We start from the raw sequence: 12084 nt of genomic DNA, 5'->3' as shown, positions 1-12084 counted from the left end.
AGAAATAATAAGCAAGTTTAAACACCATGGGGCCACGCAGCCATTCAGTAAGGCGACATGTTCGGTCTCCTACAGATGAATGAAAATACAAATGAATCCAAGAACAGCAGCAAGTGAGCTTGTGAAGATGCTGGCGGAAACAAGTACAAAAGTATCTATATCAACTAAAACGCGTCCTATATATGACCTGAAAGGCCGCTCAGCAAGGAAGAAGCCACTGCTCCACATTGAACTATAAAATATTTTTAAAAAAAGCCAGGTTACAACTGCAAATGGGGACAAAGATATTACTTTTTGGAGAAATGTCTTCTGGTCTGATAAAATAAAAATAGAACTGTTTGGCCATAATGACCATTATGTATGGAGGAAATGGGGGAAGGCTTGCAAGGCAAATAACACCATCCAAACCATGAAGAATAGGTGGCAGCGTAATGTTGTGGTATGCTTTGCTGCAGGAGGGACTGGCGCACTTCACAAAATAGATAGCATAAGGAAGGGAAATCACATGGACATATTGTAGCAACATCTTAGTTAAAGCTTGACCGCAAACGACCCCAGGCATGCTTCCAAGTTGTGGGAAAATGGCTTGAAGACAACAAAGTTTCACTGGAAGAAAAATAGAATACAAACCAGCGCAACCATAGGACATTACCTACATACGGTAAAAAGAAATTATGTATAGATGAAATGCTCACCTGGTGGTGTCGTGCTAGGAGCACGACACCCGTGAAGATGTAGACTTTGAAGTTGGTGGTTAAAGAGGTCAAAAAAAAGTGTTGTGCCGGAAGCCATACTTTGGACCGGTGGTGAATCAGATTGTGGAATAGTGAGAATAAAGTGTTTTGTTCTCTAATACTGCCTGAGGAAGGAGCCGGTTTGGCTCCAAAACGCATCGCTTGTATTATATTTCATTAAAGACTTTCTTACTTTACACCATGTTTGCTTCCCTCTGCTACACAGGACTAGCAACCAACTACGCTCCTAGAAATCAGCGCTGCTTCAAGGGTTGAATTTTTGGAGGTTCATCACAACCAATGGTGTTTATTCTGACTATTCCACGATCTTAAAGACAACAAAGTGAGGGTAAAGGAGTGGCCAAAGCCCTGACCTCAATCCCTATACATAGAGAGAATATGAGCACTAAAAACCAGTCACTGGATGAACAGTATACTAAAACCACACTGTAATACACTCCATATGAACGTCTCAGTTAAAATGTATAGAAAAACTTGTGGATCAATGTATTTCCTTTACTTCTCTTGCACTAGTTTTGAGCTACTTATTTTATTCATTATTTTCTGCTGGTTCCTTTTTGGAATCTATTCTGCATGTGACTTAAATGGGTTGTCCGAGATTAGAAGAGGTTTGTTCTTTCTTCCAGATACACAGCCACATGGACTCTGGTATGCAGCTTAGCGCCATTCACTTGAAAAGACATGAGTTGCAATACCAGACACAGGCCATGGAGAAGAATGGCGCTGTTTCTGGAAAATTAAGTAGGCTTTTGCTAATCTGTGACAACCCCTTTGAGCAAATTTCTAAACCAAACATTGCGAAATTAGCCAGGAAGTCAGCACAATGAATTTCACACACGTAGTAACAAAAATATTACTTTATTAAAAACAAAAGTTGCATATTCAGACCTATATTTCAACATAGAAAGTCGGCATCGATGTAGTTCTAGCACTCTGGAACAACGGTGTTGGGTTTATTTACACACTATTGGAGAACTTTCCAAAGACCTGTTTCCTCTGTGCAGCAGTTAAATATTCACAAGCTTCCAGTAGATTAGCTACAATTAAAGTCTGCTGGATAGTTTTAGCTTTAACCCATATTCTTCCATTCATGCCAACGACCAACTCCATTGGGAAAACATTCATAAGTTCCTGAATAACGTCATTCTGAGGGGTTAGAAGCCTGAAATGAAAACTATATAGGTCAGTCAACCAGATTAAAGTCAAATGTTACGTATAGAAAATGTCCTCTAATACCCTTCTATCCGCTCCACATAAATTAATGTTATAGTGGTATGGTCGCTGTGCTATTAGCCCGTTCGTTTACATTCCCTCTCTGATAGCGACTAATATATAGTTTGGCTCCTAAATTTTTAGGAACCCAAGTATTTTTATTCATTATTTTAGCCTAAAAACGCAAGATCCGGCCACGACAAGGGACTAAATAGCAGTTCCCCATCAGTAGAAACCCATGAACACAGCACTCAGAGTATCTGCATCTGGGCATTACTAGGAAAACCAGCTGATGTCAGGGATGAGGCTCGGTGTTACTGTTAGGGTATGTTCACACAGGCTATTTTCGGCCATTTTTCGGGCCGTAAACCCCGAAAAAATCGGAAGCATTATGCCTCCAAACATCTGCCCGTTGATTGCAATGGGAAAAACGTTCTTTTCCGACGGGCTGTTTTCTTACGCGGCCGTTTTGAAAAGCGGCCGGGTAAAAAACCGGCCACGTAAAACAGCCCCGTATTTTCCAACGTTTTTGAGTTTGCGTGTGAACATACCCTTAGGGTATGTTCACACGGCTTGTTTTCAGCCGTTTTTCAGGCCGTAAACGCCCCGAAAAATGGCTGAAAATACGTGGGCTGAACGCCTTCAAACATCTGCCCATTGATTGCAATGGGAAAAACGGCGTTCTGTTCCCACGAGGTGTTCTTTAACGCGACAGTTCGTAAAAACGGCACATAAAAAATAGCCCTGTAAAAAAAGAAATGCATGTCACTTCTTGAGCCGTTTTTCATGGTCTCAATAGAAAAACAGCTCCAAAAAAAAACGCATCAGAAACCGCTTGTTGCTTTAAGAAAGTCTGAAAATCAGGGGCTGTTTTCCCTTGAAAACAGTGCCGTATTTTACAGCTGTTTGTCGTGTGAACATACCCTTATGGATCTGTATACAGATCCATAATAGTGATCTAATGGGCTGTTAGTATTAGATCACTGTTATAATGGATGTTAATGGGGACTACAGGGAACACACACATATGTGTTCCCTGCTCATCTACGCCCCACTAGATTCAGATCACCAAGGGTTTCTACTAGCCTAGCGAGTGAAATGCAATCTATTGAACATTATGCAGAGCGTATTGTCCCTCACCTGACAAGATGAACCAGCTTTCTTATAAAATTTGTCCAATTTAACCACTTCCGGACCAATCAAACTATAAACGTCCGGGTGGTCCGCAATTAAATCTGCAGGGACGTTCCAGAACGTCCTGCAGAGTTAGCAGGATTGCCGCTCCCCGGCGGCCTTTAGCTCCGTGATACAGCTGACTCCAGTCATGTGATCGTTGTGGCAACCTGTCAACGATCACATTGACCCCGCACAGCAGCGCTTACGCGCCAACGGTGAGGAGCTCTGTGATACAGCTGTCTAGAGACAGCTTTCACAACTTGTCACAGCGATCACATCCATGCCGATGGTAAGGAGCTCCATGATACAGCTGTATCACCGAGCTTCGGAGTGGTCTCTGGTCAGGCGATCGCTGTGACGCTGAACCACCGCTCATTAGTGCAGCGCCAGCCACATCACCTCATGCTGACCGCGCGCGCACTTTTTGTTAGGAGTGGGGCAATGGCTGTACTACAGAGCCACAGCCCCGCTCTAACAGTGGAGATCACAGAAACCTCTCATCTCCGCCGTTATTCCCCTGAATGCTGCGATCAAAGCTGACCACAGAATTCAAGAGGAAAGTGAGAAGGGGGGGGGGGGCGGGGGGTGAGGGATGACCCTTGGATCGCATCACAGGAACATACCATATATGGGCAGACAGCCCAGGGTCCATTGTAGGACCCCAGGGCTGTCTTACCATATTTCGTGTTAGGGCATACTTCGGTATGCCCTAACAACTTTCTGTGTACTATCTGTATATAGATATATGCCAGTACAGTAAAGTTTAAAGAAAAAAAAGTAACATAAAAGTAATATTAAATTTAAAAAAAATACACGTAAACCTTTTTTTTTTTTACAATGAACATTAAAATAAGTCTCAATACATAAAATATACACGTATTCGGTATTGGCGCAGCCGTAATAACCTGCACAACAACTTTTTTGCGTCATTTATGATGTGTACGCTGTAAAAAAATAAAATAAAAACGGCTTTCTTTCACTTATTGTGAGGCACAAGATGTGATGAATTTAACCTGCATGTGCTTCACATTAATAGTAATTAACCCCATCATGTACCTTACATATTAACCCATTATGACATGATGGGGTTAACTACTAATGTGAGGCACATTCAAAATTCACCACACCTAGTGCCTCATCAGAAAATGGAAGAACTTTATTTTTATTGTTATTACGGTTGGCAAAGTATCGTTTTGGTATCGAAATCGCAATACTACACAAAGTATCGGTATCGAAGTCCAAATTCTGGTATCGTGACATCCCTAACACACAGGGCACTCTAAAACAGCGGATTAATGGCAGAGGGTCACTTTAAGGGTGCAGTCACACGCAGCAAATCGCTGCAGAATTTTGCTGCAACTGTAATTCAGTTCCATTAATCTGTATGGGGCTTGCAGAAATCCTCACACCTGCATCAAAATCACCCCCATTCAGATGAATGGAACGGATTTTAAAGGAACAGTGTCATCACAAATTATTTTTTTATATGTTAAAGATGTTAGTGCTTTATTAAAAACGTTTATATTCATTTGTGTGTTTGTGTTTTACTTTTTCTTATTTTTACACTTTTTCTTCCCTATGGGGGCTGCCATTTTTTGTTCCATTTCTGTCTGTGTCGATTAACGACACATACAGACATGGAATACGGCAGCCACAGTCCCATAGGGACTGTGAACGGCTCCCGTCCCATTGACTTCCGTGTACGGCGTCTGTGTGGGAACTGCGCATGCGCCGCTCCCACACAGTCCAATTCGAAATTGGCGCCGTCCGGCGCCATTTTCCTGTGGACCGGAAGTCGCGGCCGGACAGTAATATTACTACTTCCGGTCGCGGCTTCCGGATTTGTGCACTTGGACCAGCGGCAGCAAACGGAGCGGACGGGCCGGAGGGAGCCGCGGCGGCAGGAGCAGGTAAGATATTTCAATGTATGTTCGTGTTTGTGTGTGTTTACTACTGTATGTAAACCTACTACGCTGTGTGTTAGCTCAAAAATGGCGACACACAGTGTAGGAGGTTACACCGTTCAAACCCCTCGTTTATCCCGGCACTAGCCAGGATAAAGGAGGGGGGGATGCTGAGAGCTCACTAGAGCGAGGGCTTTTAACCCAATGTTGCAATGCTGCAATTTTGGGAACTAGCTCCATCTAGTGACCAAAAATGGGTAGTATTATAAATTAGAAATAATTTATAATATTTCCTGACTCGCGAAAAAAATAAAAAAAATTTGAACAATGTTTAATCACCCACACACTAAATGTTTAATTTTTAAAAAAAAAAACGTTTTTCTGGCAACACATTCCCTTTAAGTTGCAGAAAATGTCTGCAACAATCTGTTATGTGTGCACATAAATTGACCTGCGGTGCGGTTTCTTCAGCCGCAGCGTGTCAATTAATGCTGCGGAATCGCTGCTCTTCTATTGCGGGTTTACACCATCGAATTCAATGGGGTGCTTAAACCTGCAACAAAGTAGTGCGTTGCGACATTTGCAGTGCAATTGCAAGAAAAAACGTACTTACCCAGTTCCCTGGTTCTCCACCCCGGCCTCATGGGATGACGTTTCATTCCATGTGAGCGCTGCAGCGGTCACATTGCCTGCCATGTCATCCCAGAAGGCCGGACCATACACAGAAGAGAGGGAAGTGTGAATGTCTTGTGTTTTTCCACCACTGCTTTCCGCAGCGGAAATTCTGCCCGAATAAACGCACCACAATGTGGTGTGGATTTTCGGGCGGCGTTTAGGGCGGATATCTGTGCAGCTTGACGCAGCGTAATTGCCCTGAACACGCCGTGTGTGTTCCTAAACTACTAATTTTTTGGAATATCTCACGGCTATGCGCTGAACGTGAAGTCACGGCTATGCGCTGAACGTGAAGCCACGACGTATGCCACTAAATACCATACAGTGGCAGAGGTCATCCATAGTATGACGTATGCCAAACTTGGCATCTGTCAGGTCTATAGGGGCGTCCAAGTGCATATGCTGAACATGCAACACCGAATGTCGTCTGAACACAACCTTATAAACATCTTAATTAGACTATGTTCACACATGCACCAGGAAAACCCATCAGGTTTCCGTTACTTTTGGTCGGCAAGCAGTGCTATCCTTGTCCAAATGACGGACCCCATCAAAAGTCAATAGCGTATGTTGCACATCATACCTTCCATTATAAATGGAAGTCAGGATTCCAGTGTTTGCAGAGCCTTAGTGTGGTAGGTGTAATAAAAGTGTCAAGTCTCTTACTTTCTCACAAGTCCCAAGGAAACTTTAAACATAAGGCCATCGGGTCCAATGACTCCCATCCCGTTTGCTTTCCCAGAGCCGTCTATACACGCCATCTCTGGCTCCATGTCTTTATTGGCAACAATGAACTGTCCATAAACAAGATCTCCAACCTGCAATTCAAGAAAATATTTGCTGCATAATTATTATTGACAGACAAAATGTTAAGAAAGCATTTAAAGAGCACCTGTCAGTTCTGAGGTCTGTTTTAATGAATATGAATCCCTCATAGGGGATAACAATAACAGCAGCACCAATTCTTAGAACTCTGCATTGTGCAATCCCTCTGTTAATCCTCTAGGAAACGTATGAATAAAATTGGAAGAAGCCCCTTTGACAAAGGGAATGGTAACGCCAGTTCATTTAGTCATACATTTCCAGGAGACCCAACAGAGAACAGCACAATGCAGAGTTCTATGAAAATGTTACGTGGAATAATCTAGACCGACAGGGAATAGAATTAAAGCTAGTTAACTCAGCAAGGACGGTCATCAATATCCGTCACCGTTGACCCCACCTCAGTAATATTCGGTCAACGCTTAAAATTGTTGCTCTATTTCTTCAGTGTATTCCCTTTTCTGGACTGCTGATTTAACACATGTAGGACATTTTTATTAAGCCACTACAAATGTACTTGCCACACCAATGCTTTATTGAATACTACTCTTAAAAATGAATGTTCATTAAAATGCCATTAATCTGACATCAATGGAACCAGCTAAATGCTGGATTATCAAATATTCTGGATTATTGAACAGCCATAGGATAGTAAATAAAACGGTTGATAAACTCATGTGATAAAAAAAAAAAAAAAAAAAACACATGTTGACACAATGTGCTCCTAGAACTATCAATGAGAAGAATTTTCTAAATCATTATATATGCAATTCCTCGTTAGATTACATTCTGTGCTGAAAACTAGTGCAGATTATCCGATTTTCTGATACACTTCTTTCAACATGCTGGCCTGCTGCTGTAACCTTGCCACCACTCCGGGGAGGTTCCCAGTCTGTGTGGTGGTGTCACACCAGTGACTGATCACGTTTTCCTTGCTGCCGTTCAGGATACAGACATCGGCTGACAGTCTGCCGGCTGCTGAGTAAGCATATTTTTTTTTTTTTACCAACATAACATGGGGCCCAGAAAACAGTTTGTGTGTGGAGGGCATCTCCTGAAGGCTGCTCTGACCTTGGTCACCACATGACCCCTGACCTTTGGTGACTTTCACATGGGAGCAAAAGAGATGATGGAGCAGGAAGGAAGTTGTGGTTTCACAACAGCTGAATGGCTGCCCACATGGGGGGACCTCACTACAGTATGTGTCTATGCTCTGCAGTCTGCCTGTCCCCCCACAATCATCTGTACTCGTGCTTGGGAATCACCACCACATTGGCTTCAGACCATCTCAATGTACTCGTTTTACATATAAATAGGGGAATTCATTGAAAGCTCAATATGATGATCTGGCGCAGAGCGAGAGGTTATTGTGTGATCCACCATAATCATCTACAGTGGAAAAGACAACTTTTCCCTTTGTATTCATAAACCGATTACCCTGGTAATGCCACCAACTCCTGTTAGGGTATGTTCACACGGCAGCGTCCGTAACGGCTGAAATTACGGGGATGTTTTCAGGAGAAAACATCCCCGTAATTTCAGCCGTAACGGCATGTGCTTGAACGCCGCGTCAATTACGGACATAATTGGCGCTGCTTTTCATTGGAGTCAATGAAAAACGGCTCCAATTACGTCCCAAGAAGTGACATGACACTTCTTTGGCGCGGGCGTCTATTTACGCGCCGTCTTTTGACAGTGACGCGTAAATAAACGCCTCGTGTGAACAGACAAACGTCAGCCCATTGCTTTCAATGGGCAGATGTTTGTCAACGCATTCAAGTCGTAATTTCGGACGTAATTCCAGGCGTAAAACACCCGAATTACGTCCGTAATTTGGCCGTGTGAACATACCCTCACCGTATTCGTATGGTTTCCCTGCATAAAGAGTTTTTAATGCTATGTATTATAATTATTATGAGTTACTGCAAATTATATACTCCTCCTTGGCGAAAAAAAAATGCTAAGAGGAGTATATTTACTCTGCTGGAAAATATGTAGCGCGACCTCTGGCTGTAACGAATAGAAGTAGATTCTGAGTGGGAAATACGATTTGTAAAATCCCTTCTTTGATATTTTATACTACTTCTGCACATCACCATGCAGGACTAACTAAACATCTGTAAATTAAGACGTCTTTACCCTTGACACGTCGTATTGCTGTCAGGGCAGCCAGACGTCATTGGCCCCTATGACGGTTCTTAATCAGGAGGCTGACAATTGCTATACGCCAGTATTATGGTGTATGAAAAGTCACAAATTATGGTGCACGCCATATTGGAGCAATATACTCTCTAACTTTGACATTTACACTTCTGCCTGACAAATTCACTAGAATTTACGGCAGAAACGAACTCGTAGCTGGGATAGATCTCCTTTATCGTGCACAGATTGACAGATACATGCCTAATTTTCGCCCCTTAATAAGTTAGGCACATTTTACTCCAGCGCCCTTTATATTAAGACTGATGTATGAAAAACGCCAGTCTTGAAAAATTCCCCCCGATGTGCTTGTGTAAGGAGCAGTCCCTCTGGCTGATTGGTCGGGAGGGATCACATGACTGACTTAACATTTAGGGGGCTATCGTACCCAGTGGCATAGTTCTATTAGGGTATTTTATAGATGCCCTATATAGAGGTCTGTGTGGTGAAATTTACTTTAAAGGGTAGACTTTCAATTGAGTCCGTACAGCCATACATTTATTTCAAGGAAAAAGCCGAACAGACACGAAGCAGTCGGGCGCTCACACGAGTGTTTCTGCCGCTTCGTTTTAGCGATTGGTGGGGGTCTCCGTGCTCGGACCCCCACCATTTAAAACATGTCAGAAGTTTGTCAAACATTTAGTTACCCCTTAAGACCAGTAATAAAGCGTGGACTACATATTCCACACCTCGTATAGTTTATGAAGCGGCCATGTCTGTATGACCAATAACACATTACTGCGCTACAGTAGAAAAGATTTATTCACCTCGTAGACTCACCTTCACATTTGGTCGGTTTTTTTTAGTTGCACCTTCAAAGGCCAAAAACGATAATGACGCTTGATCACTGCCCGCAACGTCAAGCTTAAAAATATCCCCAGACCTGATGGTGACGATCCCAATAACATGGTCCGCTTTCACTGGAACATACTGCAGAAAACAGACATTAACAGTCAGGTGGGGGATTGAACAGGTGAGGATCAGCCATTCTGTTTTAACACATATGCTGCCAGAATTATTATTTTAAACAGACTTTTAACTGCATTTTGGAAAAAAATTTGATGTGTCACAGAGACATACGAAGACCCTCCCCCTCCGCTAAAACGAAGGTGCTGAAGCGCTCAGCTTTGCATAAGCCCGTCAAGGAGCGCCGATCACAGTTGAAGGTGCTGTGTAACTCTGCACCTTCATTTAAGTGCCAGCGGGGGCCTCAGCACCCAGACCCACCGATCAAAACTTCTGATACGTCTTTGTTTTTTTTTTGAACCTACAGAAAAAAAAAAAGGCCCTTTTACACAGGGAGACGGGCTGCCGACAACGAAAATAATTTACTTTTTTTTAAAACTATACGATCAGCAGATGATAGAGCGTTTGCTCGTTTATCTGCCGATCGCTGCCCTGTTTACACAGGGCAATTATCGGCAATAAGCGTTGTATGAACGCTCTGCCCGATAATCACCCAGTGAAAAACCCCCTTTACGCTCTAACTTTTGACTATCCCACACAGATGCGACTTCTCAAAACTTCATAGAAACTCAGATGCAAGGCTGACTATTCTTACCATAGACTACTTATGGGGCCACACTGCGACTTTGACCTTACAACTTTTTGCGTCTGCAAGCAGCGACCTGTTCATTTCAAATAGCAGACATTCGACTTGTCTATGGTGGTGCCACTAACCGAACTTATACTATGAAACTAAATGCATTAGACATGTAACCAAATCATACGTAGTGGATGAGATGTCATTACCCTCTTCTGCTGCGAGTCCACCCAGTACACTGCCGGCTCCCGGCATCTGAGGAGCCCACACTTGGTCACTTGCAGGTCCTCTCCCTGGCGCATAAGCCCCGGGCCACACACCACCCGCTTAGTAGACGAGGAGGTTGCTGAGATGGAGAGCTGGGAGTCCGTCGCCTGCCCTGGGAGTAAGAGCACATCACCCGGTAACACGATCTGACCCACTGCATCCTGCACTGGCACAGACGACATGCTGCTGGACTAGATGCTAGAACTTAGCTAAAGGACCTTTGATGATGTCATGACCATGTGATCAGTCACATGGGTGGAAGGTGTCGGGCAGTGCCGAGAATGAGCGGGTATTGGATGACTGACGTCAGTGCTGCCGGCCCTACACAGCTCTGCTTACATGACTACACCGTATATAGCGATATAGCTTAGTGTACAAGCCTGAGAAAGGGCTGGGTGCAACCCCAGAACGTCTAGCAATTTCTCTTATTACTACAGCAAATAAATTATATATGTTTTTGTAACATTTCGTAACCCTCAGGGTTTGTGAGCAGCGCCATCAAAAATCCTTATTATTTTTTTCTGATAACATTTATCTCCCGAGCTGCAACCCACTTTTTGGAAAAACGACTCAAGCACAACCCCATAGGCCTTATTCACACGAGCGTGTCCGCTTTGCGCACGTAAAAAACGCAGTGTTTTTCTTGCGTTGCAGTTCCGTGTGACATCCGTGTACGGTGCGTGTCTGCGTTTTTTACGCGCGCATGTCATGCGTTTTGCACGTCACCCAAAAAATTTAAAGGAGGTGTTTTTCTTTTTCTCATCATTTCTTTATAAACTGTTGCTTGAATCACGGACAATATGCGTCCGTGTGCTGCGCAAAAAACGCACAAGTATAGGACATGCAGTGAGTTTCACGCAGCGGACACACACTGCATGAAGTTCAATTGCATAGGTCCGTGTGCCGTCCGTTGTACGCTCGTGTGAAAGGTCTTATCCCCATTTTTCATGACCAGCCAGATACAACACTGCAGCAGCCTAGAATTACCAGGGTGGGGAGGGCCACTGGGTTTGGCCTTTTCCAGCCTAATAATAACAGCCTGCGGCCGCCCCAGTGCCCGGCTGTCACTACAGATGGTACTGGATCATACCCGGCTCTTCCCAGCACCCCTGGTGGTGGTGGGTACCGGGGTTATAATGGGGGTTAGTGCTAGCCTCTGCTCCGGCTAACACTAAGCCCCGGCTTAGTAATGGACGCTGTCAATCAGCCAGCGGCCATTACTATGGTGGTAGTAATAAAGTTTATAAAAAAAATACAAAGACATAGAAAAAACAGGTTTATTGAAATTTTAAAAAAAAACAACCCTCATTAAGCATTTTATTGACAATAAAAATTAGTAAGGCCCTGTTCACATCACTGCTGCCCTTCCGTCTGAGGTTTCCGTGGGGTAAGCCCTCAACGGAAAGGCAAACTAAAACCTCAGCTTCCGTTTCCCTCACCATTGATCTCCATGGTGAAGGAAAACGTTCCTAAAGGTTTCTGTTTGTCACCGTTGACAGGGTTCTGTTATTTTGAAGGAATCAATAGCGTA

General features: G+C 43.7%; 1 protein-coding gene across 1 annotated transcript; it reads right to left on the bottom strand.

Annotated features, from left to right (window-relative positions):
* Positions 1-1594: 1594 nt before the first annotated feature.
* EXOSC3 (exosome component 3) lies at positions 1595-10790 on the bottom strand. Its single transcript, XM_075825644.1, has 4 exons — positions 10496-10790; positions 9524-9673; positions 6389-6540; positions 1595-1917 (listed from the first exon to the last, which is right to left on the bottom strand). Exons 1-4 carry the CDS (start codon positions 10733-10735, stop codon positions 1713-1715), a joined length of 747 nt encoding a protein of 248 aa, XP_075681759.1. The 5' UTR covers positions 10736-10790; the 3' UTR covers positions 1595-1712.
* Between the last annotated feature and the right edge of the window lie 1294 nt (positions 10791-12084).

The sequence above is a fragment of the Rhinoderma darwinii genome, chromosome 1 (assembly GCF_050947455.1).
Source record: "Rhinoderma darwinii isolate aRhiDar2 chromosome 1, aRhiDar2.hap1, whole genome shotgun sequence".
NCBI classification, from domain to species: Eukaryota; Metazoa; Chordata; class Amphibia; order Anura; family Rhinodermatidae; genus Rhinoderma; species Rhinoderma darwinii.
Note: the sequence above shows the minus strand (reverse complement) of the source record. Positions and strands in the feature narration are given on the sequence as shown.